This window comes from Thamnophis elegans, chromosome 10 (assembly GCF_009769535.1).
Source record: "Thamnophis elegans isolate rThaEle1 chromosome 10, rThaEle1.pri, whole genome shotgun sequence".
Taxonomy (NCBI): domain Eukaryota; kingdom Metazoa; phylum Chordata; class Lepidosauria; order Squamata; family Colubridae; genus Thamnophis; species Thamnophis elegans.
Genome location: NC_045550.1, coordinates 66,229,424 through 66,255,194, shown reverse-complemented (window position 1 = coordinate 66,255,194; position 25,771 = coordinate 66,229,424). Strand labels below are relative to the sequence as shown.

Sequence of the window (25,771 nt, the reverse complement as noted above, 5' to 3'; positions counted from 1 at the left end):
TTTACCGGTTCTCAAAACTACTCAAAATTTCCGCTACCGGTTCTCCAGAACCGGTCAGAACCTGCTGAATACCATCTCTGATGTGGATGCATTCTCTTAGTTTTCTGCACATCCATGAACTTCTCTCTTTCTGTCTCTCTATCTCTGTGTCTAAACCATTCACTTCTAATCAACTACACATATCCATAGATAAGATCTGACTGTGTAATATGTAGATCAATGGTGGGATTCAAAAAACTTTACTACCGTTCTGTGGGTGTGGCTTGCTAGGCATGGCAGGAGAAGGTTACTGCAAAATCTCCATTTCCTCACAATCAGCTGGGACTCGGGGGTCAGAGAATAGATAGGGGTGGGGCCAATCAGAGGTGGTGTTTACTGGGTCTCTGAACTACTCAAAACTTCCACTACCAGTTCTCCAAAACTGGTCCGAACCTGCTGAATACCACCTCTCATGTGAATGCATTCTGTTAGTCTTTTGCACATCCATGAAATAACTCAGCCACCCCCATAAAAATAACAGGAAGAGAAAGATGTGTTACGTAGGAATTTTAGGGAGAAAAAACCCTTATGTACCCAGTAGTAGCATCTTTATTGCATTTCATAGAATACTGAACTGAAAGTGAGGGTGTTGCTTTTGTTTCCTTATCTCCCCTCCCGGCGCCTGATTCCTGGCAAACTGTCTGGATGACTTCCTTCAGTTTTCTTGACAACATTTGCAGAACCTGTTTCTGTAGTTTTAAGAACTACACTAAAACTGGCTCTGGGTTTCATAAACATATTCTAGTTAATTAATAGAAGTAAAATTATCAAGCTTTTTTTTTTAAAAAAATCCTATGTTTATACTAGAAGCAGAATTCTAAAAATGAGATGTTTTAACAGTTATTATAAAACTACTTTGTGAATAACATACTAAACCTTCCCACCATTTCCCCCTCAGCAATGTCTTTGGCTGAGGAATTGCTCCCATTTCCTCAGCCCCCTGAGAGGCAGCAGGGGCAAGATGGAGGAGGAAAGAAGACCTCTGGCTGGAAAGGCCTCCCTTGCACAACCTGGCTCTTTTTCCTGGGGTTAAAATCCAGGGGCCTTGATGTCCTCTGGCTTCCGATGCACAAGAGAGAAGCCATCTTGCTTCCTTCTGCCAGAAATCCAATAAGAGGGAGGTTTTCATGGCTCTGATGTTGCTCCCACTTTGGCCTCTGGCCAGAGATGGAGGATTAGCACTGGCATAGCTGCATTTCTCCGTGAAGCACAAACACAGATGCTGCAGCATTAATTCCCCTTATTAATGTGTTGCTGTTCCCCTCATGAAAGAACCCAAAGAAAGTATGTGATATTGACACTCCCCATTGAAAGAAAAACACCACAAACATAAGTGCCCTTTTTTTCTCTTCAGTCAGCTTGGTTTTAAGGAGACCAAGCTTATAAAAATACCTCAACCGCAGGAAGAAGCCTCAGCCTCAGCATGAATGAGCTAAATTTCCCTTTATTTTCCTTTGTCAGATTTATACCTAACTTTTCTGCAAGAGCTTCCTTGGCTGAAAGTCCCCCTGGCAGTTGATGCCCCAGATCCCTGGTTTCCCCACTCCCAGCTCAGAGAGAGGAACTGCCCCACATTTCTCCAGGGAGCTTCTGTGGCTGAGGGTGGGCTTCCCACTCCAGCAGATTCATATATCTTATGGTTCGGTGTATTTTGGAAAGCCAGAAAATGAGTCATATCAGTAATGAGCTCAGTTAGGCATTTTGTGCCCCTGTAGGCTTGCTCAGGCCATTTATCTGGTTTATTATACAAATCTATTTACTACCTGTGTTATACTACCTGAATATTCTATCTGAATTATAAGCTAAGTGAACAGGTAAGTTTGCAATGCAACTAGACTTATGTATCCAAGAATAGCATATTTGCAAATGGATCCACTGAAGGAGGAATCAGTGTTGGTATTTACATGCCATATAGGTGCCCTGCAAATTACATTATGATTCCACAGGTTGTTCTCAGGTTTGAGAACATTCAGTGATTATGTGAAGTTACGACAGTGTCAAATGAATAGTACTTATTATAGACCATTGACGTTCCAGCTCTTGCAGTGTCCCTGTTTTCACATGACTATGATTTCCCACATTCCCTGCTGGAATTTCCCACAAGGAAATGAATGATGAAGCTGCCAAAAAATCACAGTCCCATGTTTACATGATGTGGTCATGAGAAATCACATTTCACAACTGTGTCAATCTATGATCCCAATCTTGGCCTTAATTTCCATAATTGAGACCAGGTTCAGGAATACTATGTTCCTTTTGCTTCCTACGACTGTGAAAGAGAAACACCATAATGAAGTTGGAAAAAGATTTTGGCACGAAGACTTTGGAGGAGGAAGTTGGCTGGAATCCTGAAAGGGGAGGGAAGATGGCAGAGAGTCAGGTGAGTGAGTGAGCCTGTGACCAGACAGAGTGGGTGCCAGATGCAATGGAGGTGACCAAGCTAGTGACCAGGGGGTACCAGACACCCCAGTGGACAGTGGAGGTGTGACCTGAGCTGGAGGAGAATCAGAGCAGACTGACGTCCAGAACAATGGACATTGAGACACCCAGCCAATGATGTGTAGTGGGGAAGAGCCTGGGTACCTGCGGAATGGCAGTAGGGGAATTGGGACTCTAGTGGCCCTGTTGGGGGTGGCTACATATATATAAAATGTATATACAGGTATTAAACAGAATACCAACCCAATACCCAGTTTTAACTGCTTTTTTATATTTTTCTCTGGCAATTTATCAGGATAAGAATTTATTTCCAATGCCAATTCAAAAATTAACCATTTCATTTCTGGTGTGACACATCCTTGACTTTTCAATACTGGTCTGACAGATAATTGAAATAGGAAAAGACAGATCTGTAAAATGAAAAAAAAAAAAAACATTTAATCATTTTTCCCTTCTATGGTGTTCCAGAGCGAGGAACAGCACAGATCTTAAAAGGAGAGGGATGCAGAGCCAATGTTATTACTGGTTCTCCACTGAGTTTCTCCACTCATTCTGAGGGTTGCAATCTAAATGCTCTCAATAGGGTGGTGAACAGAATGAAGAACTGAATCCTTGCAAAGAGTTCTCCCAAACAGTTCTGGACACCTACAGTGAAAAAAAAATAAAAACACAAAATTAATAGTAGCAGCCTGTTCATTAGCCTTTACCACATTTAGCAACAATCTACAAAAGGTACCTTCTACTTCACTTACTAATCCTTTACCAATATAACAGGAATGGACTCTGCCTGACTGGATAGTTATAATAAATTTCATAAAACAAAGATGTATCCCTTCAAACCAAAGGCTTATCTAGTCCAAGCTTCTGTTTCTATTGTGGAAACTAGATGTTGGTGGGAAGACACCAGCAGGAACTAATTAGTGCAATTCTATTATTAGTAACCACTTTTGTAGCACTGTTCTCTTTTTTTACTCATTTACTCATTAACATTCATTAGAATAGTCCACACGACACAACTATCTTAGGCTGAAACTTTTCCAGCATCTGGCTCCTCTTCCTCAAGAAATCCTCAACCAAGACTAGCATGTTTGACTCAGTGCTGCTGAGTTGTGCAGTGCTCTGCTTTACAGAAAATCAGTTCCAATTTAAAAGGAGCAGTTCATATGTTTTTTGACTAGTAGTGAATGTAGGCTTGTTTGGAAGCAGAGTCCTAATCCCTCTGATCCTCAGTCTCACTAGCACACCTCCACATACCTTTGTATTTTCCAGCTTCCTTTATATTCTTCTTCTTTGCTTCCTTTGTATTCTCCAGTTGCTTAAGGGAGCGGCTGCTCCTTTGATCAGAGTATCCACGTAACCTCTTTCCACATTTGCAAAGTCAGGGGAAACTGGAGGAAGAATATGCTTAGAAAGTTCTCTGCAGTTTAGAAGCTCATTTTTGGTGTATGTAATCAACCCTTCAATCCTTGCATATAAAGTTTGCAAGACTTTCTTGCCACATTGTAAAGCGTTATGATCACAGCCAGAAATTAAGTAAGAAATTAGTCAGAGAGCACTTAAGACTTCAAAGAACATAAAAAGTCTGTATAATGTGTTATGGCATATGTTGGAATGAAAAAAAAAAGCAAAGACAGTTTGGCTTTTAATGTTTGCAGGCTATCCATAGTTGTATCTAGGTGAAATGGATGACAAATAAATTAATACTAGGTAATTTCATCAGTGCTTGGGCAATATGTTTCCAAATGAAGCTAATCTGTTTTTCAGATCTTTTCCTCCAGGGGATAAAATTAATGTCTCAGCTCTTGTTCTTTGTAACAGATTTGAATGGCCCTGACTAGTAATGGGAAAAACCTGTTGGATTAGAAACGAAACGTCGTCAAGCAAAGACAAAGAAAGTTCAGTTGCCTTTTGAAAAAACATCTTTGGGACAACCATGACCTGGATGACTGACAATCTCCATAGACAAAAAATTGAGTGACGTGTCAATTGATCAACTAGAACAGGGCTGTCAAACTCCTGGCCTGTGGGCTAGATGTGTCAGAAGCTGGCCAGGCCCATGCTCAGTTTAGCAAGGGGAGGGAAGTCCTGATACGTCATGTGACGCCACCGTGATGACATGACTTTGACGCCCCTGAACTAGAAGGAAAGCCACATGACGTGTAGCAGAGGTGGTATTCAGCAGGTTCTGACCAGTTCTGGAGAAACGGTAGCAGAAATTGTGAGTAGTTTGGAGAACCGGTGAATACCACCTCTGACTGGCCTGGCCCACATCTATTCTTTGCTTCCCAAGTCCCAGCTGATTGAGAGGAAATGGGGATTTTGCAGTAACCTTCCCCTGGAGTGGGGTGGGAATGGAGATTTTATAGTATCCTTCTCCTGTCATGCCCACCAAGCCATGCCCACAGAACCGGTAGTAAAATTTTTTAAATCCTACCACAGATGTGTAGCATTTTTGCTACAAACTCTTTATGTGAATTGCTTTGTTTAACAATAGAAGTAGCTGAGACTACAGAGGTTGCTGGAAATGAACAGCTTGTATCAAATGAACCTTGAAGAGTGGTTCACTTCTAATGGTGCAATATTGCAACTGAAGGATGGTTCATTCTACCACTGATGCCTTACTTTGTCCCCATGGATTCTGGGCTCAAGCCAGCCATTCATTCCTCCCCCTCCCCACACTGAAACAGCTTGTCTATTTGTCCAACAGGGGTCTCCGACTCACATTCTTACCTCATTTCTGATGGAGGGCTACAGATTCTGGAATGTTTTAGAAAAACTCTATTTTAAGAGTTAGCTAAAAAGCTCCACCTTTAACACTGCTTGTCATTATCAGAGAATGAAACAGAACTATAACTATAACTATAACTATAACATACAGAGACTCAGAAAAATATATTGTATTCTTGTTTTTGATGGGGTTTAAGAGCAGTGGTGGGATCCTGCCGGTTTAACAACCGGTTCAGTGATCATGCCTTCGCGCGCATGCACAGTTTTAAGAAAAAACTAAAAAACCACTGGCAGGATCATCAGGAGACAGATTTATGGAATAAGTAGTTGATTATAGTTTTGATGTGGAAACAACTAATCATTTGTGATCTAGTTTCTTGCAGGGATGTGGCACGGGTAAAGGTTGACCTGATATCTAAATATGATCTCTCACTGTTAAAATGGGTCCAGATTGGTGATGTCTGTCTGCAAATCCTTTGCATATCTCTAACTTTCTTGAAGTAATGAAAACTTGATGAATTGCTAACAATTTCTACTGAAATTGCTCTGCCACTGGGACAAAAAAAGAGATTTGTGGGAATAGAAGGAGCCAAGGATGGACACCATAATTGGCAAGGAAGAGGGGCATCTGAATTGCTATCTGATCTGCATTGTTGTATACAAATTCCCCAGCTGGCAAAACATTCTTCCAATTATCCTGTTGAAAATGGATAAAACATTGTACAATATTCAAACTTTCACTCTTTATCAGAAGACAAATCTGTACACACAATCATAATGTATTTAATAATAGCTTAAATTTCAATCCCCTTTGAATCTCTACGATAAAAATCTATGGAGCCTATTAGCTATGATTTTCAGAGTGTCAGGTCATCTGTCTGAATTCTATCACAGAATTATCTGTTTGTATCTCCATCCAAACCTGTTCCCAAGCATCAAGTCCACCTAAGGCCAGGTTTCTCAAGCCATTCGGACTGTTCCAGGGGCCAGTTTCTCTATCCAATACCCCAACCATGAATAACAACACTTAGAATGTCTTTCCACCGGTCCCTGCGGAACATGTTGGCTCATGTAGTTAGGAGGTTGGGTTGGAGGGTAGCAAACTCATGTTTGAGATTTGAGTGTTGCTATGGGGCGGGGCTACGCTTCCATTCTTCACTCCAGCTCCTGTCAGGGACGTGAAATGACCCTCAACAGGGCATCTCCCAGCAATGGTGATGTCATCAGCTAATCCTTTTAACTCGGAAACACCTTGGTGCTTCTGACACAACTGTAATGCGATCCCTCCGAATTATTCTTCTATCCGTATTTGTGATCTTGACTGTCCTAGAAAATGGCAGAAAAGAAGCCACAATACAAACTATAGTGGATCCATCATAAAATTCAATTATTTTCTGGGAGCTATTTTACAGTGGGTCAGCATTCTAACATTGTTTTGTGAATATTCCATACATTTCTAAATAAAACTTCCATAAGGATAAGGATCATTAGTTTTCCCCAATACAATGATTTCAGATTGCTAATATCCACAGCTCCCAGCTGAAATCTTTGATTTTCCAAAACTCACATATTGGGAGATACTAGATTGGGAAAGGCTAATCTGACATTCCTAGCTTTTAATTTATCAACTGACTTCTGAAAGAAGCAAAATAGGATCTTGGTAATATGTTCTTAAGACCGGCCAGAGGGGAGATTTCCTCCCACAGATTTTGAGGATGTGACATTGGGGAAATCTAGTTTAGAGGTTTAGCCAGCTAAATGGCATCAAAGTGGCCATCATTTAATTAAGCCAGATCGCTCACTTGCAAAAAGCTATTTCAAATTAAAATCTGACAAAAGGAGAATATCTCAATTCCATTATGTCTTTAAGAATAATCATTTTTAAAAGTCTTTTAAGAATAAACTTAATTTTCTGTAGCTGTGATAATTTTTGAAAGTTAAACCTATTTTACTGGAACAACAGAAAAGCAAGCACTCTCCCCAGTGTCAATTAGGGAATACAAAAACATGTTTATGAGAAGTTGCTAGGAAGCCAGGAATAAAGCGACAGCTTAAAGGATGATATCAGTATCTTTCTTTTATATAGATCCCAGATACCTGAGATTGTCATGAGTAATAGTTAAAAACTCTAGAAATAAAAAGGCATTGTACCAGTGGTGAGTTCCGGATCCCGTCGCAACTGGTATGCTGTGACGGGGCTGGGCATCCACCTCGGGCACGCGCGCTGCGCAAGGATATGCACCCACCATCCTGCGATGCTCCAGTTGCTCGGTACTGGTTGCGCAGGCACCATATGCTGCACACGCGTGATCATATGGCCCAGTTAGCTTAAATATAGGTAAGGAACGCGGGCAGGCAGAACACCGTTCCAGTACGATGGTTGCAGCGCCCAGTTGCCACCGGTACGCCTATACCAGGGCGTACCGGCTGGAACCCATCACTGCATTGTACCATTTTTCCCTATAATGTCATAGCTATCCTTAATATCTATGATGCATAATTGATCTTTTGCAAATTAGGATTGTGCAATATAATCTCTGAAGTTTCAACTCCATGCAATTATACATCTGCAAAAGGATATAAATTATAATCCACAGCTTATTGGTTGAGATAATCACAAGGTGTTTTAAGTGCATTTTTGCAGCAGCCACTCAAAGGGAAAAAAGGGGAAGGCAGGACAATGTTGATGCTTGTTCTGCCTGGAGAATTGTAGGCTTTCTCGGGGCATGCGGTTAACTCCACGCTTAGGACTCTCATTCAGATCAAGTTGATTAGCAGGCATTCTTAATAGCAAAACGTACAGTTCAGCGTTAAGATACTTCTGACTTTCCATAGCCTATCCCATTACGTGATGTCAAAAGATGACAATTTTACTCCCATTCTTGAGAGAGGGGGAGGAACATAGCTGCAGGTAGAATGTCCCAGTGGCCAATCAGAAACACAGATGTGATCACATGTCATGAAATTACATTTCCCTTAAGGCAGTCTCTGCCTGTATTTCCCAGGATTTAAAGGTTTCTTAAAGGAGACAGCTCTTAATCCCTACACTCATTAGCTACTGCTGGGGAAGCACAATGTTAACATTGTTATTTATCACTGTGATTCTGTGCGCAGTATTTTTCTTTCTGAAACAGTTCCGAAAAAACAAAGACCATCCCCCAGGACCTTCTCCAATTTCCTTATTGGCAGGAAGACTGTTGGAAGGGTCTGTCTTGACAGAGGAGATGTTAATGAAGGTATGTCTTTTAAAATGCTTAATCAAATAACAATTGAAATAGGGGGAGCTTAACAGACTTGAACACTAACCAACAAAATTTGCTCAATGATGAGAAACATCAACTATGTTTATTTAGACAAATACACAGGAATAATATAAGTAGTACCTGGTTAAGCAGTGATACTTTTGAGATGGACAAAGGCAATAAGCGTGAGCCAGCAGTATGAAGCAGCTGGCAAAAGAGCCAATGCAATTTTGGTCTGCCTCAACACAGCTATATCAAATTCACAGAAATTGACAGCAATTGCTGTCAATTACATTCCATATATAAGAGTTTTACAGCACTCTCTGAGTTAATTTCATAGAACTTTACAGCACTCTATGAGTTGTTTCCATAATCAGCATATTGTTCTCAGCTATCTGGTTCCTATTACTGACCTCAGAAGGAGGGAAGGGTGAGTCAAACGTGACCTGGATAAAGATCAAAAAAGAACTTTATAGATTAAAGGCATATGTTGATGATTTGATGTTATTTTTCAAGAATCCATTCAAAGGAACAGAAATATTAATGGGGAAACTAAAAGAATTTGATAAGAATTTGATTAACAAGTATTAGATTTATAATCAGAAGATAAAAATGTTAACAAAGATATGTAAATAGAGAATAAAGAAAATTAATTAAATTGAAGGAGTTAAACCAGTTTGTGTCCATGATATGAGAGATCTGTAAATATTTTCTCAGCCATCCTTCTGATTTGTGCAATATACAAGTCTTCAATGGAAGGCAGGCAGGTGCCCATTGTTTTATTCCTGCAATCCTAATTATCCATTGAATTCTGTACCTGCCCTATTTGGTTGCTGTACCAAACCAGGCAGTTACAGAAGTACAAGCGACAGACTCAATAATTCCTCTGTAGAACTTTATCAACAGCTCTTGAGGCAGCCTGGCTTGATGCGGGAAGATCCTTAGAGTCATTGGTATATATGGTACAGATACAGTACTGGGAGCCACGTTTAATGGAAATTCACTGAGTTCTGGAGGGAAAAAAAGGCAGGAAGTTGAGAAAGCAAGAGGCAGGAAACTGGAACAGAAGGTCACATATTAATCTGCAATATGCATTGTTGGATCAGGTGAATGGATGAGACAGACTCAGGCTTCAGTGACAAACAACAGCTCTTTATTCGACAACTATTTACAAATCCAACACCGGCCTTTTTGACAGCTAGCCCTTTTATAGCTGTCAAATGGCTCGGCCAATCGGCTTCCAGTATTTTCCCACCAGATCAGAGGACCTTGGTGGAACCTACCATTTGGCTGTCAGTATGTAACATGCATAATAACACAGAAAATTTATCTTTTCCACTTTGTACAAACTGCAGCTGGCAAAGCAATATGGGAACATTTATTCTCTGTGGGGAGGAAATTATTCTATTATAGTCTTCTCTGGATACCAAACTGTGAAAGAAGCATTAACTAAACATGCAGAAGCCTTTGTTGATCGTCCGGTTACACCATTCATATTGACTATGCTCAAAAAAAGGGGTAAGTTTTGTTCAACTTTGTGGACTTACTATGCTCTTCAGAATTAGAATCTCCATATCCATGGCCAAGACTCGGGTTTTAGATAAAGATGTTGAATATTAGAGAAGTCTGTTGAAGAGAAGCATGAAATGAAAGGAAACCTAGATCTTCAGTGACCAATATGAAATGAGGTATTGCACTGTATTTGACAAACATGTCATAAAGCAAAGTGATTGCTCCATATTAGCTTTGACAATTCTTTTTGTAATTTCACATAGATAGAATTTATTCTTTAAAATGAAATTATTTGGTAGCTCACATGAGGAGCAGGATCATGAAATAGGCAGTGTTTCAGGGATGATATTCAGCAGGTTCTTACCAGTTCTGGGGAACCGGTAGAGGAAAATTTGAGTAGTTTGGAGAACCAGTAAATACCACCTCTGGCTGGCCCTGCCCCATCTATTCTCTGCCTCGCGAGTCCCAGTTGATGGGGAGGAAATAGGGAATTAGCAGTAACCTTCCCCTGGAGTGTGGTAGAAATGAAGATTTTGCAGTATCCTTCCCCTGCCAGGCTCACCAAGCCACACCCACAAAGTCATGCCAATGCCACACCCACCAAGCCACAACCACAGAACCAGTAGTAAAAAAAAGTTTGAATCCCATCACTGCAGTGTTTAATTGATCAAATCAAGAAAAAGCTGAATGTTTAGCAAATTGGTAAAGAATATATGACCAACATTTGGTTATATTTAGGTTAGGATGATTATTTCAGGTGTTTTTTTTAGGTTATAAGAGGTATTATAAGAAGTTTATTATACTGGCTCTATGGAATCCAAAAGATTTAAATCCTCAAACTTGAAAAATGTTAGGATAGGGGCTTGTCCTACCCATCTATGAAGACAAAAGAACATGGATATATTTTGCATAATCAGAAGGAATTGTTTAGTGTTGTCCTCTCCATATAAATCAAGGTTTTGTATGTTATTAAGAATCCAAATTTTCCATTTTTTAACAGTGAGATATTATTTTCCCCCATTTCCTTTTTCTGAAGTATATGTTGCAGTTGAGTATTAAAACTGCGCAGGCAGGGATTGGATTTTTATTCATTTATGTATTAAAGTTATATGTTGCCAATCTCACATGCATTCTTAAGTACAGGAGCAGAAATTAGAGCTCCTTTCTAAGCCACAAATGATGATGACGATATTATTATTATTATACAATTGTATCACAGCGGCCAGTTGTTTCGCCGGATTTGGCATTGGTTACTAGTCGGGCCCCACCCAGGGGCCTAGGACGTCGTAACGTATTTTCGTAATATGCATGCAGATCCAAGCAGTGCGGCTTTTTGCATTTGACTGATGGTGATTTTGTCAATTTTTAACTGTTTTAAATGTAATTCCAGTGCTTTTGGGATAGCACCCAGTGTGCCAATTACCACTGGAATTACCACTGCTGGTTTGTGCCATAGTCGTTGAATTTCAATTTTTAAGTCCTGGTATTTCGCGATTTTTTTCATGTTCCTTCTCGGCGACCCTGCTATCACCTGGTATTGCGATGTCTATGATTGTGACCTTATTTTTCTCAACCAGTGTGATGTCTGGTGTATTATGCGCCAGTATTTTGTCCGTTTGTATACGGAAATCGCACAAGATCTTCACCATCTGATTTTCGGTGACTTTTTCAGGCTGATGTTCCCACCAGTTTGTTGCTGTTTTAATATTATAATTTTTGCACTAATTCCAATGGATCATTTGTGCTACTGAATTGTGCCACAATTTATAATCAGTCTGCGTGATTTTTTTACAGCAGCTGAGTATGTGATCAACAGTTTCATCAGCTTCTTTGCAAAGTCTGCATTTGGCATCATCAGAGGATTTTTCGATTTTGGCCTTAATGGCATTTGTGCGGATAGCTTGTTCTTGCGCAGCCAGGATTAGTGACTCTGTTTCTTTCTTTAATGTACATGTTGTTAACCATAACCAAGTTTGTTCACTGTCCATTTTATATTATTATTATTATTATACAATTGTATCACAGCGGCCAGTTGTTTCGCCGGATTTGGCATTGGTTACTAATCGGGCCCCACCCAGAGGCCTAGGACGTTGTAACGTTTATTATTATTATTATTATTATTATTATTATTATTATTATTATTATTATACAATTGTATCACAGCGGCCAGTTGTTTCGCCGGATTTGTTGTTGTTGTTGTTGTTGTTGTTGTTATTATTATTATTATTATTATTATTATTGGTGTGAGCTATTCTTTCCTTTTAATCTTTGATTATTCAGGTATTGTATTTTCAAATGGTCACACTTGGTTGCAGCAAAGGCGGTTGAGTGTTCTTACTATGAGGAAGTTAGGCCTGGGGAAAACAGGCCTGGAATCTCAAATACAAACCGAGGTTGAGAGATTTTTGGAGGATCTTAGAAGTAAAAAAGGTACCTGATAACCTCAAGTGATATTGTCTCGAGTCTAAATCTGCAGAAATGTTTTAGCACCTTAGTAGTTTTAGTAGTAGAGCCAGGTACCACCTATTCTATACTTGTACATTTGGTTTCTCTTGCTTAAATGTATTCCTTTTCTCTACATTGAAATTCATTTTGTTCTTTTGAAATCTTTTATTTTTCTGCTTCATTGGAATTGTACTAGACTGGGCTTTTATAATCTCACTTTTCACTTTCCCAAGATTCTTAGGTTGTTTCCCCCCTGAGGATTCTTATCTATGGAACCCTTCTCAAGCTCTATCTTCTCAAGCTCTATCAGCTCTTTTGAAGTCCATGACTTGATATTTCTCTATTGCTTGAGCTTGCATAATGTAGAATTCCAATAATGCATGATCATTCCACCAACAAGGTTCCTATAATTTCAACTCCTTTGACCATTTCATCACTGTTAGTGAGAACGGTCCAATATGGCTGAACCTCCAGTTTCCTTCTCGACCTTTTGTGAGACAAAGCAGTCTACTAGGTTTTCAAGAATCTGTTTGCTCTTCTATTTGGTGCAATCCGTTTGATTTTCTACTTCGTTTCATTTCATTTCATTTATTAAATTTATAGGCCGCCCAATCCCGGAGGATTCCGGGTGGCTTACAATGAAAGAAGAAAAAAGAAAAGCAAAATAAGTAAAAAAAAATAGTTTAAAATTCACAACACACACATACGTTCTAATCGGGGCTGGACCTTAACACTAAGGTCAACAGCCCCAGGCCTGCCAGAACAGCCAGGTTTTAACAGCTTTCCTGAAGGCCATGAGAGTGGGTAAGGCCCGGACCTCTGGGGGTAGCTGATTCCACAGGGTCGGAGCAGCCACAGAGAAGGCTCTCCTCTGGGACACTGTCCGGCTGACGGTATCCGAAGGAGGCCCACCCTGTGGGATCTTATCGGCCGTTGGCCTTTACTAACTTTTTACTCCCGGCACCATTTATTTATTTTTAATAAGCTCTATTAGACCAAATTCCTTTTATTACTAACATGAAAGCCAGAACTAATGTGAATATTAATAAAGGTTTTCTGTCATCAGGACAGCCATTTGACCCATCAAAGTACCTTATACACTTTGTTGGCAATGTGATCTCTGCTTTAGTTTTTGGACATGGTTTTTCCACTGAAGATAACGAGTTTCTGGAATTGCTTGAATCCATGGACGTTATTTCAAATTTTTTAATGACTTCCTCCCATATCGTGAGTATTGTGGTCATTGTCCTTTTTCTTCCCTGAGTGGTGCAGAATTAGCCAGAACAATGGACCCATTAGAATTACCAGAATTGTATTTCACTTAATTATTTTTTCTTTTTCATTCTCAAATTGCAATATGTATACTGTTATTTTTAAACTAACTGATCACTAAGCTTAAAGTTGAACAATTTGAAATGCACATGAGGACCATTGAGAGCAGTTAATATTGCAGGGTGACAGGCACTTTAGCTCCTCAAATCTTTTGGGATTATAAATTGGGCTGTTGGGTGGCAATATGTATTTAGAGAACTAACCTAGGACAGAAATTCTATACATTTAAGTATTCATTTCAAAGAAATGTTTTCGGTGTCAGATATGGGACAGATCATGAGGCTGAATTGGTAATTTATAGGAATTGGTTTATGAATCATGTGACCTGTCTTGTAACAGGACTTGATTTCTCTTTCTGGTAGATTTATGAAATATTTCCATTTATCATGAAATATCTCCCAGGGCCTCAGCAGAAAGTCTTGTCTGCTGTGGAGCGTATACTTGCTATTATAAAGAAGAAGATCACATACCACAAGGAATACCAGAATCTGCATGAACCACAGGATTTCATTGATTATTATTTGCTTCAAATGGAGAAAGTAAGTAGCAATAGCAATAGCAGTTAGACTTATATACCGCTTCATAGGGCTTTCAGCTCTCTCTAAGCGGTTTACAGAGTCAGCATATCGCCCCCACAGTCTGGGTCCTCATTTCACCCACCTCGGAAGGATGGAAGGCTGAGTCAACCTTGAGCCGGTGAGATTAGAACCGCTGAACTGCAGATAACAGTCAGCTGAAGTGGCCTGCAGTACTGCACCCTAACCACTGTGCCACCTCGGCTCTTTGTACAGGTAGTCCTCTACTTATCACCCCAACTGAGCCAAAAATTTATGTTGCCAAGTGAGAAATATGTTAATTGAGTGTTGCTGCATTTTATGACTTTTCTTGCCAAGTGAATCACTGCAGTGGTTAAATTAGTAACAAGGTTAAGTGAATCTGGTTTGGAATTGCTTGGCAGAAGGTTGCCAAGAGTGATCTCATGACCATGGGACACGCCAACCATTCTAAATGTCAAGCAACTGAATGTAAATCGTGATCATGGGGATGCTACAGTGGTCATAAGTACTAAAAGTGATTTTTTTTCTCTCTCTCTCAAGAGGCAACTGGACTTTCTGGTTTTTCTTTGAAGACGTTTTGCTTCTTATTTAAGGAGCTTCTTCGGCTCTGACTGGATGGTGGGAATGGAAGGATTTATACTTTTATTTCAAGGATTTAATTTTGAAAATTAATTTTTACTACTATATTAGTATAGTAAAAAGACAAAATATGATTAATAAAGAGAAATATCAGATGAAATACTACATCCATGTCAGTGCAAGCTCAACAATGTGTCTGAATTATTCCTAATGTTTAGTTCTACTGGAATTTGTCTAAATTGGGTCTATATTTCTCAAATATGCCCCACTTTTATAAACAGTCTCTCACCTTGTTTCATCCTGATGGTTTGATTACAGCTTCAATCTCTACAGAGAAAATGGACCATGAACTAGAGAGGGGAAACACTAGTTTGGGAAAGAAGTGGTAATAATAAGGAAAATATCTAGAAATGACATTTCATCTTTCTCACTGTTAACTTTAGAGCAAGGATGATCCAAATTCTACTTATGACGAAGACAACTTGGTACATTGTGCTGGTGACCTCTTTATTACTGGGACAGACACAACTAGTAGTACTCTGCAATGGGCATTGCTACTTATGGCAACTCATCTGGATATCCAAGGTGACAATAAAGTAGAATTTTTAGTAGGGAACGGCAATTCCTCTTTGACAGTGGTTCTCAACCTTCCCAATGCCACGGCCCTTTAATACAGTTTCTCATGTGGTGACCCCCAACCATAAAATTATTTTCGTTGCTACTTCATAACTGTAATTTTGCAATTTTCCGATGGTCTTAGGCGACTCCTGTGAAAGGGTCGTTCAATGCCCAAAGGGGTCGTGACCCACAGGTTGAGAACCGCTGCTCTATGATGTCACACTACACAGAATATGGGTGTATGTACTGTATGTATTGGAAGGGACCTTGGGGGTTTTGTAGTCCATCCACTGCTGTGGCAGGAAACCCTATATCAGTGATGGTGAACAATTTTCTGGTGCCAAAAGGGTGTGTGTGTGCGCAAAAGCATTTGCCTGTGTGGCCACACCCATAATGCAATGCCCTCCCATTCAACGCATGCAAGTACAACTCCCCCACACTCCCCCCACGCATGTGTGCAGGCCTCACTCAAACCTCCAGAGTTCTGGTAGGCCTGTTGGGCCATTTTCCACCCTCCCCAAGCTTCAGTAAAGTCTCCTAAAGCCTGGGGAGGGAGAAAAATTGCCCCACAGGCCTACTAGAGGTTTGTTTCCTAACTTCCGTAGGGCCTGATTTTCACCATCCACAGGTTCTGGAAGCTTTCCTGAATCCTGGGGAGGGCGAAAACGGCGTCCCACATCATCTTGAAGGCCGAATGTTAGCTGGCCAGTGCATACATGCCTGCTGGAGCTGGCATAGGGCAATGCCTCTCGTGCCCTCAGATATGGTTGCATGTGCCAACAGTGGCACATGTGCCACAGGTTCGCCATCAAGACCCTATATCCTTTCAGACAAATTGTTGCCCAATCTCTTCTTTAAAACCTCCAGTGTTGGAGCATTCACAACTTCTGCAGACAAGTCATTCCACTAATTAACTGTTTTAACTTTCAGGAAATTTTCTACTTACAGTAGTTCCAGGTTGGCTCTCTCCTTGATTAATTTCCATCCGTTGCTTGAAGGCTTCCAAGAACAGGTTGACTCCCGCTTCTTTGTGCCAAACCCTTAAATCAGACCTTTCTAACTGGCAGCCCGCAAGTCAGATATGGCCCATGCAGGCCACACCTACCCTGGCTCTGCAAAGGCAAAAAAAACATTACGATCCAGCCTGTGATGTGATTGAGTTTGAAACCCCTGCCTTAGATAGTGAAGACTGCTATCATATCACCTCTAGTCGTTCTTTTCATCAAACTAGACATATCCAATTTCACCAAATGGTCTTTATATGTTTTAGCCTCCAGTCCCCTAATCATCTAGGCTGGAATACTGCAACGTGCTCTACATGGGGCTGCCCTTGAAGAGCATCCGGCGACTTCAGCTAGTTCAGAATGCGGCCGCGCGAGTGATCGTGGGCGCACCTCGGTTCGCCCACATAACACCTATCCTCCGCGAGCTGCACTGGCTACCTGTTGATCTCCGGGTGCGCTTCAAGGTGCTTCTTACTACCTATAAAGCCCTTCATGGTAGTGGATCTGCGTACTTGAGAGACCGCCTCCTGCCAATTACCTCCTCTCGACCCATCAGATCTCACAGATTAGGCCTCCTCCGAGTGCCATCCGCCAGCCAGTGCCGGCTGGCAACTACGCGGAGGAGAGCCTTTTCAGTAGCAGCTCCGACCCTCTGGAACGATCTCCCCGTGGAGATTCGTACCCTCACCACCCTTCAGACCTTCCGCACAGCCCTCAAGATCTGGCTATCCCGTCAGACCTGGGGGTAAAGAGTATAATCCGCCCCCACCCAAATGTTGAATGAATGTTGATCGATTTTAATTATACATTGTGTTATATGTCATTGTATGTTCCCCCTCCCATATAAGTTGTTAGCCGCCCTGAGTCCCCTCAGGGAAAAGGGCGGCCTATAAATAAACTTATTCAAATTCAAATTCAAATTCAAATCTTTGTTGCTCTACTCTGTACTCTTTCTAGAGTCTCCACATCTTTTCTATACTGTGGCAACCAAAACTGGATGCACTATTTCAAGTGTGGTCTTACTAAGGCATTATAAATTTGGGTAACATTTCATATGATCTTGATTCTCTTAATGCAGCTAGGACTGCATTGGCCTTTTTGGCAGCTGCAGCACATTGCTGACTCAAATTTAAGTGGTTATCCACTAGGATTCCAAGATCCTCTCAATTACTACTATTGACTCAGGTATCACCTACGCTATAACTGTGCATTTTGTTTTTCTTGCCTAAATGTAGATTCTTAATTTTTTCACCATTGAATTTCATTTTGTTAGATGGGACCCAGTGTTCAAGTCTGTCAAGATCCTTCTGTATCTTAAGTTTTTCTTCTGGAGTGCTGGCTATTCCTGCCAGCTTGGTGACATCTGCAAATTTGATGAGTCTAATCCCCCATCTAAATCACTGATGTCCTGGGAGGATAATAAGTTCTCATTCCTCAAACTGGATATAATTTGGGGGAGGGGAAAAGGAATGCCACTCTTGTTGGAAGAATTGTTATTTTTTCATCCTCCTCTGAAATAAATAACTGAATCAATCAATCAGTCAAAGATTTGAGTTTTACAGTAAAAAATAAATAAAGACTGCAAACTTAGCAGCTCTGTCTGGATTATCCTTAAAGGCGGGGGATCATATGCAGCCTGAAGATACACATGTTCTACTGGCTAAATAGAGCTTGTCCCTTTGTCTGTTCTTACAGCCTTGATATTAATCTCCTTATCATTGAAACTTGCTCCCATCAGCCCTCTTTAGGCTGTTGCACACAGAAGTGAACACAGTGTTCTAGGTGGGGAATCATGTGCCCTGCTTGAGTGATTTGGACCTCCAGGGCTCATGTTCAATGACTTTTCCAACAGATGTAGGGAATAATAGGAGATCTCTAGAAATAGTGGGTTCCCAGTGTTCTTTGGCTTGTCTTCTCAGCTTTAATGCTTCCTGAAGTCACAGTTGTTATGGAGTGAAAGCCACTGTGAGCACTGGGTGCAGTTAACCTCTTGCATCTGCTTCCTGGACTTATCACGTATTGGGAAGTGCTGTTGTGGCCGCAAGGAAGAATAGTAGTACTCTCATTTCTGCAATTTTTTTTTCCTTTCTCCAATTTACCTACAAAGTCCAAGAAACATCCAGGAGAAATAATCCCTGATGCAGATAACCGAATTTGAATACATTAGTTATGCTGGATGCAGTGATCTAAGACAGAAGCAGTTCTTTCAATACCTTGTTTTTAAAGGGACAGTAAGAATAATGTACTCTCCTGAACAAGGAAAAGAAATCTGAAAGACAAGCAACCCAGAACCTCAAGACATCCTTGTATTACTGTTTGCATGAAGGACTGAATACATTGCTTTGGATTCCAGGAACGGCAGCAGGTAAAGTCTGCAAAAACAGAACAGACTTCTTTAGAAGCAAAAGATCTATGTGATGTGAGGTCTGCCTCTTTCTAATGCTAAGAAAGAAAACCTCTGGATTCTGTGGATTTAATTCCAGACTTGAGCTAGGAAGAATCTCAGTGATTTGGGATCCCCACCCCCGAACCTCACCAACTTACTTATTTTCTGAGATAATTTATAAGGTCTTCAATAAAAGATACTTTTTTTACCCTTTTTCTCAGACAAGGTTTACAAGGAGATAGAAAACGTTTTGGAGCCATCTCACTCCATCTGTTATGGAGATCGGAAGAATCTGCCTTACACCAATGCTGTGATTCATGAGATTCTACGAAGGAAATTCATCACATACTTTGGAGCACCAAGAAAATGTGTGAAGGATTTTTATTTCAATGGGTTTCTCATTCCCAAGGTATGAATCTTTCTGAATTCCAAGTATAACAGAAGAGAATAACAGAGTTGGAAGGGACATTAGAGGTCTTATGTTCCAATCCCCTCCTCAAGCAAAAGACTGTACCAATCCAGACAAATGACTATCCAATCTCTTCTTTAAAATCTCCAGTGATGGATCACTCACAACTCCCAGAGGCAAACCATTCCACTGACTGATTGTTCTTTCTGTCAGGACATTTCTCCTTAGTTCTAGGTTGAATCTCTCTTTGGTAATTTTCCATCCATTGGTTCTTGTCCTGCCCTCAGGTTGACTCCCTCTTCTTTGTGATAGTCCCTCAAATATTGGAAGATTGCTGCCATGTTACCCCAGCCGTTCTCTTTCTTAGACTAAACCAGGGGTGTCAAACTCACAATGACACTTTGTCATCACATGACGTATCACAACCTTTTCCTCCTTCGCTAAAATGGGGGTGGGAGTGGTCAGCGCATGACACATCTGGCTCACAGGCAGTGAGTTTGACACCCCTGGACTAGACATACCCAGTTCTGCAACTGTTCCTTATATATTTTAGCCCGCAGCTTCTAATAATCTTTTAAGAGTTCTTTTGAACTTCCACTGTTAGCTAATAGTTTGTTGGAATGCAATCTTTCGATCAAAGTGATCCACTTGCTGTTATGCTAAGGGTGTCTTTTAAGGAAGAATGTATGAATGCTGGTTTTGTCAGACTTCTGGTTTATCACACTTGGCCAACTTCCAACCCAAAGCTTTCTTCCAGTACCTCACCTGAGAAGTTTCAATGCCTTATTGTCATTCTTCTTTTAAGTATACCCCACTCAGTTGGCTCCACAACACAAGAGAGTCAATCCAACAACACAAGACCTTAGGCAACACACATAGAAGCACTCACATGCCTGCACTCACTGCTCACTACTCCACTCTTATCCATTACACCTCCTCCTATTGCTCCTCCACCTTACTTCTTGTGAGTCCTACTGCTGGAGAATAATATATTTCTGCCTGTTTTAGGCTACTTCATGCCGTTTCAGTTCCACAGACAAACATAGCACCCCAACCTGCCTCTCTGCTCAACTTTTATAGCCAACAGTTGCTATTAGACTAGGGAAAGACCTTAAAGGAACAGCAGCAGCACAGATGCTGGCCTTTAAAAAAAATATTATTTAATAACTGCACTGCTTGAGCATTTCCTGCATAGGGAGACATTCTAAACAATCGTGTTTAAAATTCAATCCTGTTTATCTGTTTACCTACAACCTAAAGCCATTTTTGAAATTTTACATTTAATATGAAATTAAACATTAACCAATGTTTTAAGCACATGTCCAGCTAATTCAAATAAAATATTCCAAGAAAATTCCCCCTTTATCATTGCTGGTGGCTTAAATGGCATTTGCTCATTCATTTGCTGCAAACATGATGTTCGTCCATTGTGTTTGAAGAGGACCTTGACATCTAACAGGTTGTGGGCTGCCTACGATGTCTCTGCAGGTGGCTGGTAAGACCTATCTGAGCACAAAATGTTCTGCCACATGTCGGGCAGACATGTGCGGGCACCATTGTTGCAGCATTTGCAGCTCTGGCCATAAACATATATAAGGATGGGTTACACCTTTTTAAAGTCATACATATCAAATTACCAATTCCCTAATCACTGTGACCTTAATTCCCCGTGCTTGCATAATCTAATTTTTACACTCTCATGTTATCTTATGCAGGCTTATGTTTGAAATAAAGATGTGCTTTTGATTGCGTAAGATGATCAAACAAAGGCTGTTTAATAAGCAAAATCATGTCTAGATATTTTTCATTCGTATGTATGTATGTATGTATGTGTCTGTCTGTGTATGCATATGTGTGTGTGTGTATATATGTATATGTATGCATGGATGTATGTGTATACATTGTGACATAGAGATTGAACAGATGAAGACAAATATCAGTAATTAACATTAAGGTGCATTAAGGGAATTAACTGTTTTGAGGAAAATATCTAGGTGCTGGCCATTTTGTAGGCAGCCTGTCCTCTCAGACCTATTTTTGTTAAATGCTTATGTCTTCTCCTTTGCAGTTTTATTTTTTTAAATGGAAGATTCAGTGACTGACATTCATCCATTCACATCCAAGGTTGCTCTCTCTTGGTAATATAAATGAACATTCACAGTGGAAACCATTGTCTGGGCCTCGGTTTACCCTTCTGGTTATTATTTCTATCTGATTAGGTGTGAATGAGGATTCCTTTTTAAACTTACATTGTCTGCTTGCTGTTCACTCGTGACCCGTCAAATGCGCACCCAACAAAAGCGCCCCAACAAAATCACGGTGAGAAAACCGCGAGGTCGAAAGTGCTCCCACAAAAGAGCACCGACAAAACCGTGTCCACAAAAGCGCTAATAGGGTTAAGGTAAGAGTTAGGGTTAGGGTTATTACATTGTTATTATGTTGTTTTCACGTTGTTTTCACGTTGTTTCTTGACGGTGCGCTTCGTCGGTGCGCATTTGTTGGCGTGCTTCTGTGGGTGCGATTTTGAGCTTGCGGTTTTCTCGCTGTGGTTTTGTCGGTGTGCTTTTGTCGGGCGCACATTTGTCGGTGAACCCTGTTCACTTCTTTCACTATTGTATCAAACCATCAAGGCTTCTTTCTTCTTCAACTGAGTTGGCTCTCTTTTGTTTTGACCCACAAACGTACAGTTCAGAAATGACCACTTGTATTTGCTGTAAACTGGGCTAATTTCCAGGCTGTAACTCAAAGTCGACCTTGTGTTAGGTCTTTCATTGGGAAAATTAGCACTACCCATCCAAAACTTTAAGGAGACAAATTCTCTCAATGGAGGACCTCCCTATTTGCTTCTCAGCTGCTTCTATGAAGAGATGACAGTCAAAGCGAAAAGGCAGATTCGTTATTTCTAAAAATAATAAATGCAGAGTACAAATTAAGAAATAAAAAGGGAGGTGGCAGATGTAGCCTGCAGATTAAGCAAAGGGAGTGCTTGAAGAATTTATGTTATTAACATCAGATTATTTTTTTATTATTTTATTTACTTTATTATAAGTAACTCAAGACAACAAACATACCTAATATTCCTTCCTCCTATTTTTCCTACAATAGCAATAGCAATAGCAGTAGACTTATATACCGCTTCATAGGGCTTTCAGCCCTCTCTAAGCGGTTTACAGAGAGTCAGCATATTGCCCCCAACAATCTGGGTCCTCATTTTACCCACCTCGGAAGGATGGAAGGCTGAGTCAACCCTGAGCCGGTGAGATTTGAACCACTGAACTGCTGATCTAGCAGTAGCCTGCAGTGCTGCATTTAACCACTGCGCCACCTTGGCTCCACTCTGTGGTTTTCTTGCCTTGGCTCCACTCTGTGGCTTTCTTGCCTAAACTGGGACTAGAACTCCTAGTCTCCTGGTTTTCCAGGCTAGCACCTTAACTGCTACAAAAAATTGACTACTTGAATATACCTGAAACATTCAAGGTGATTTGAACTGGACTTTCTGGTTTTTCTTTGAAGACATTTTGCTTCTTATGCAAGAAGCTTCTTGGGCTCTGACTGGATGGTGGGGAATGGAAGGATTTATACTTCCATTCCAAGGATTTAATTTTGGAAAAGGATATCATTTACCACTATATTAGTATAGTATAAAGACAAAAATATGATTAATGAAGAGAAGCATCAGATGAAACACTATATCCTTCCATGTTAGTGCATGTAGCTCAGTAGTGTAATGAGTGAATGGTTATTCAGCATACAGGAATAAAATCTGTTTCAACACATACCCACATATGCACACAGAGAATAACAGCTCTGAGATGACATTATTTTGAAATAGGATATACAGAAACTAATGATATTGTCTAGATTTTTCCACTTGTTTCTTTATTCATTTTAGGGAGCTATGATTTTACCAGACCTGCGCTCTGTTCTTTTTGATCCTGAACAATGGGAGACACCTGAAAAATTCAACCCCAACCATTTTCTGGACAAAGATGGACATTTTGTCACAAAAGAAGCATTTATGCCCTTTGGAGCAGGTAATATGTAGGTTTCTTTTTCTTTTGTAAAAAGAAAGTGTAGGTTTCTTTCCCTGGTAAGGGTTAGGTTTCTTTTGCTTGTAAGGAAAGAGATTGCATTTGAAAGTGTTAAAGGGCAAAATAGCATTTATATACTGGAGATTTGGGGAAAGGTAAATTAAGAATCTTCTTTTCCATTATACAGAACTGGATCAACGGAGGGGGGGGATGCAGGAAAACTGAAAGAAACCTTTTGTTATACAATTTCCCCTGACATTAATTAATCTAAGTAAAACTCAGGCATACACATAGCTATCTTAGCTCCAGCCAGTGAGTATGTGGTCAAACCTTGAGTTTAATAATCTTTATTTTTCCTAAAATGAGACAAAAGTCCCAGAGAGGCTGTTTGAAAAATGAGGCCCCAGTACTCTGTATCTTATGGACCCTCCACCCTCATCCCCAGAGCATCTGGCAGGGTTAAAAAAAGAGCAGAAATACAGTACATCCATGGTGGGTCCAAATGGTGATTCTGCAGTGGCCCTCGACTGTATGCTTCCTTTCTATCCTTGTTTTAAAAATGGTCCCAGCTTGAAGAAAAGGGAGGAAAATATAAGTGGATCAGGAAATGAGGGCTTCCTTGTATATTTACTTCAGCTGGGGAAGGAGCCTCTGAGCTACTGCAGTCACCACTATCAGACCTCACCATCCTGAATCAAGGGCTGACAGTGCCTGGCATCCAAGGACAGTGACTTGGAAGAAGACAATTAGATGAGTCAGAGGAAAGGTTCAAGAAAGAATTAGAGGAAGCTCTTCAAATCGCACATATAAGATGGATCCTTTTATCCCTAAAGCCTGTATGCTGAGGTGTGGGGCAGAATGGCAAGCCATTGGGGATTAAAAAGAGTTCTGCAAAGCAAAGCAATAAAAATATATGGATTATTGCTTTATAGTGAAGCTAATCCAACCATCTGCTCTTAATTATTAGATATTTATTTATTTATTTTGATGCCGTTTCCCCTATAAGCTGACTCTGTCCTACAAAGGGATTTCCCCTACAACTGCTTCTTTAAATGTAATAGCAATAGCAGTTAGACTTATATACCGCTTCATAGGGCTTTCAGCCCTCTCTAAGCGGTTTACAGAGTCAGCATATTGCCCCCAACAACAATCCAGGTCCTCATTTTACCCACCTCGGAAGGATGGAAGGCTCAGTCAACCTTGAGCCGGTGAGATTTGAACAGCCGAACTGCAGAACTGTAGTCAGCTGAAGTAGCCTGCACTGCTGCCTTTAACCACTGCGCCACCTCGGCTCAGTGGTTAATGTAGCCACTTCTTTTCATTGTTAGAAAATGTAGGGATGCAAAAACCACATACTGGATTGCTAATACCTGTTGGAAAAGAGATTTGAGAAAAATAAAAAGCAATGTATCTGTTGAAGCATGTTAAAATGTGAATAAAATCGCCTTACTCTTTGTTGAGGCAAACATGGTAGTCTCGATTGAGGATTTCTCCTGATAGGGTATGGAAGAGGAACCAGATCCTGGAAAAGTCTCAGCCTAAGACATTGTGTCGTGTGGACTATTCTAATGAATGTTAATGAGTAAATGAGTAAAAAAAGAGAACAGTGCTACAAAAGTGATTTTGCACTAATTAGTTCCTGCTGGTGTCTTCCCACCAACATCTAGTTTCCACAATAGAAACAGAAGCTCGGACTAGATAAGCCTTTGGTTTGAAGGGATACATCTTTCTTTTATGAAATTTATTATAACTATCCAGTGAAGCAGAGTCCATTCCTGTCAATTGGTATGGGACTAGTGAGTGAAGTAAGACTTACTCCACCAGTTTGAGATACCTTTTTTGGATTGTTGCTAAATGTGGTAAAGGTCAATGAACAGGTAGTAAAGGTTGCTATCATTCATTTTATGCTTTTATTTTATTTTCATTGTAGGTGTTCGGAGCTGCTTGGGAGAACTCTTTGCAAGGATTCAGATTTTCATTATATTCACCAGCCTACTGAGGGCATTTAGATTGCAACCCCCAGAAGGAGTGGAGAAACTCAGTGAAAAACCAGTAAATAGAGTAATTAATCATCCCTCTCCTTTTAAGATCTGCGCTGTTCCTCGCTCTGGAACACCATAGAAGGGAAAAATGACTAAATGTTTATTTTATTCTAAAGATCTTACTGCCTTTTTCTATTTCAAGTATCTGTCACACCAGTATTGAAAAGTCAAGGATCTGTCACACCAATAATGAAAAGGTTATTTTTTTCCATTGTCTCTGGAAATAAATTCTTACCTTGAAAAATTGCCAGAAAAAAATGCAGTTAAAACCCAGTTAAAACTGGGTACTGGGTTGCTATTCAGCTTAACATCCTGTATATAAATTTGAATGTTGTGTTATTTTATGCATTGCAAACTCTACCTGTTCAATTATCTTATAATTCAGGTAGTATATTCAGGTAGTATAATG

General features: G+C 40.3%; 1 protein-coding gene across 1 annotated transcript; it reads left to right on the top strand.

Moving 5' to 3' along the window:
- Positions 1 to 2,329: 2,329 nt before the first annotated feature.
- LOC116513733 (cytochrome P450 2J5-like) lies at positions 2,330 to 25,441 on the top strand. Its single transcript, XM_032224916.1, has 9 exons — positions 2,330 to 2,419; positions 9,803 to 9,965; positions 12,240 to 12,389; positions 13,471 to 13,631; positions 14,099 to 14,275; positions 15,316 to 15,457; positions 19,102 to 19,289; positions 23,182 to 23,323; positions 25,251 to 25,441. The coding sequence occupies exons 1-9, from the start codon at positions 2,330 to 2,332 to the stop codon at positions 25,439 to 25,441; spliced, it is 1,404 nt and encodes a 467-aa protein (XP_032080807.1).
- Positions 25,442 to 25,771: the final 330 nt, after the last annotated feature.

What these genes read in the sequence shown, in the direction of transcription:
- LOC116513733 (XM_032224916.1), top strand. Translation starts at nt 2,330, where the DNA reads ATGAAGTTGGAAAAAGATTTTGGCACGAAGACTTTGGAGGAGGAAGTT. An exon ending in GGATCTTAGAAGTAAAAAAG is followed by an intron (nt 12,390 to 13,470) that starts GTACCTGATAAC and finishes TTCTGTCATCAG; the next exon opens with GACAGCCATTTGACCCATCA. An exon ending in ATTTATGCCCTTTGGAGCAG is followed by an intron (nt 23,324 to 25,250) that starts GTAATATGTAGG and finishes TTTTCATTGTAG; the next exon opens with GTGTTCGGAGCTGCTTGGGA.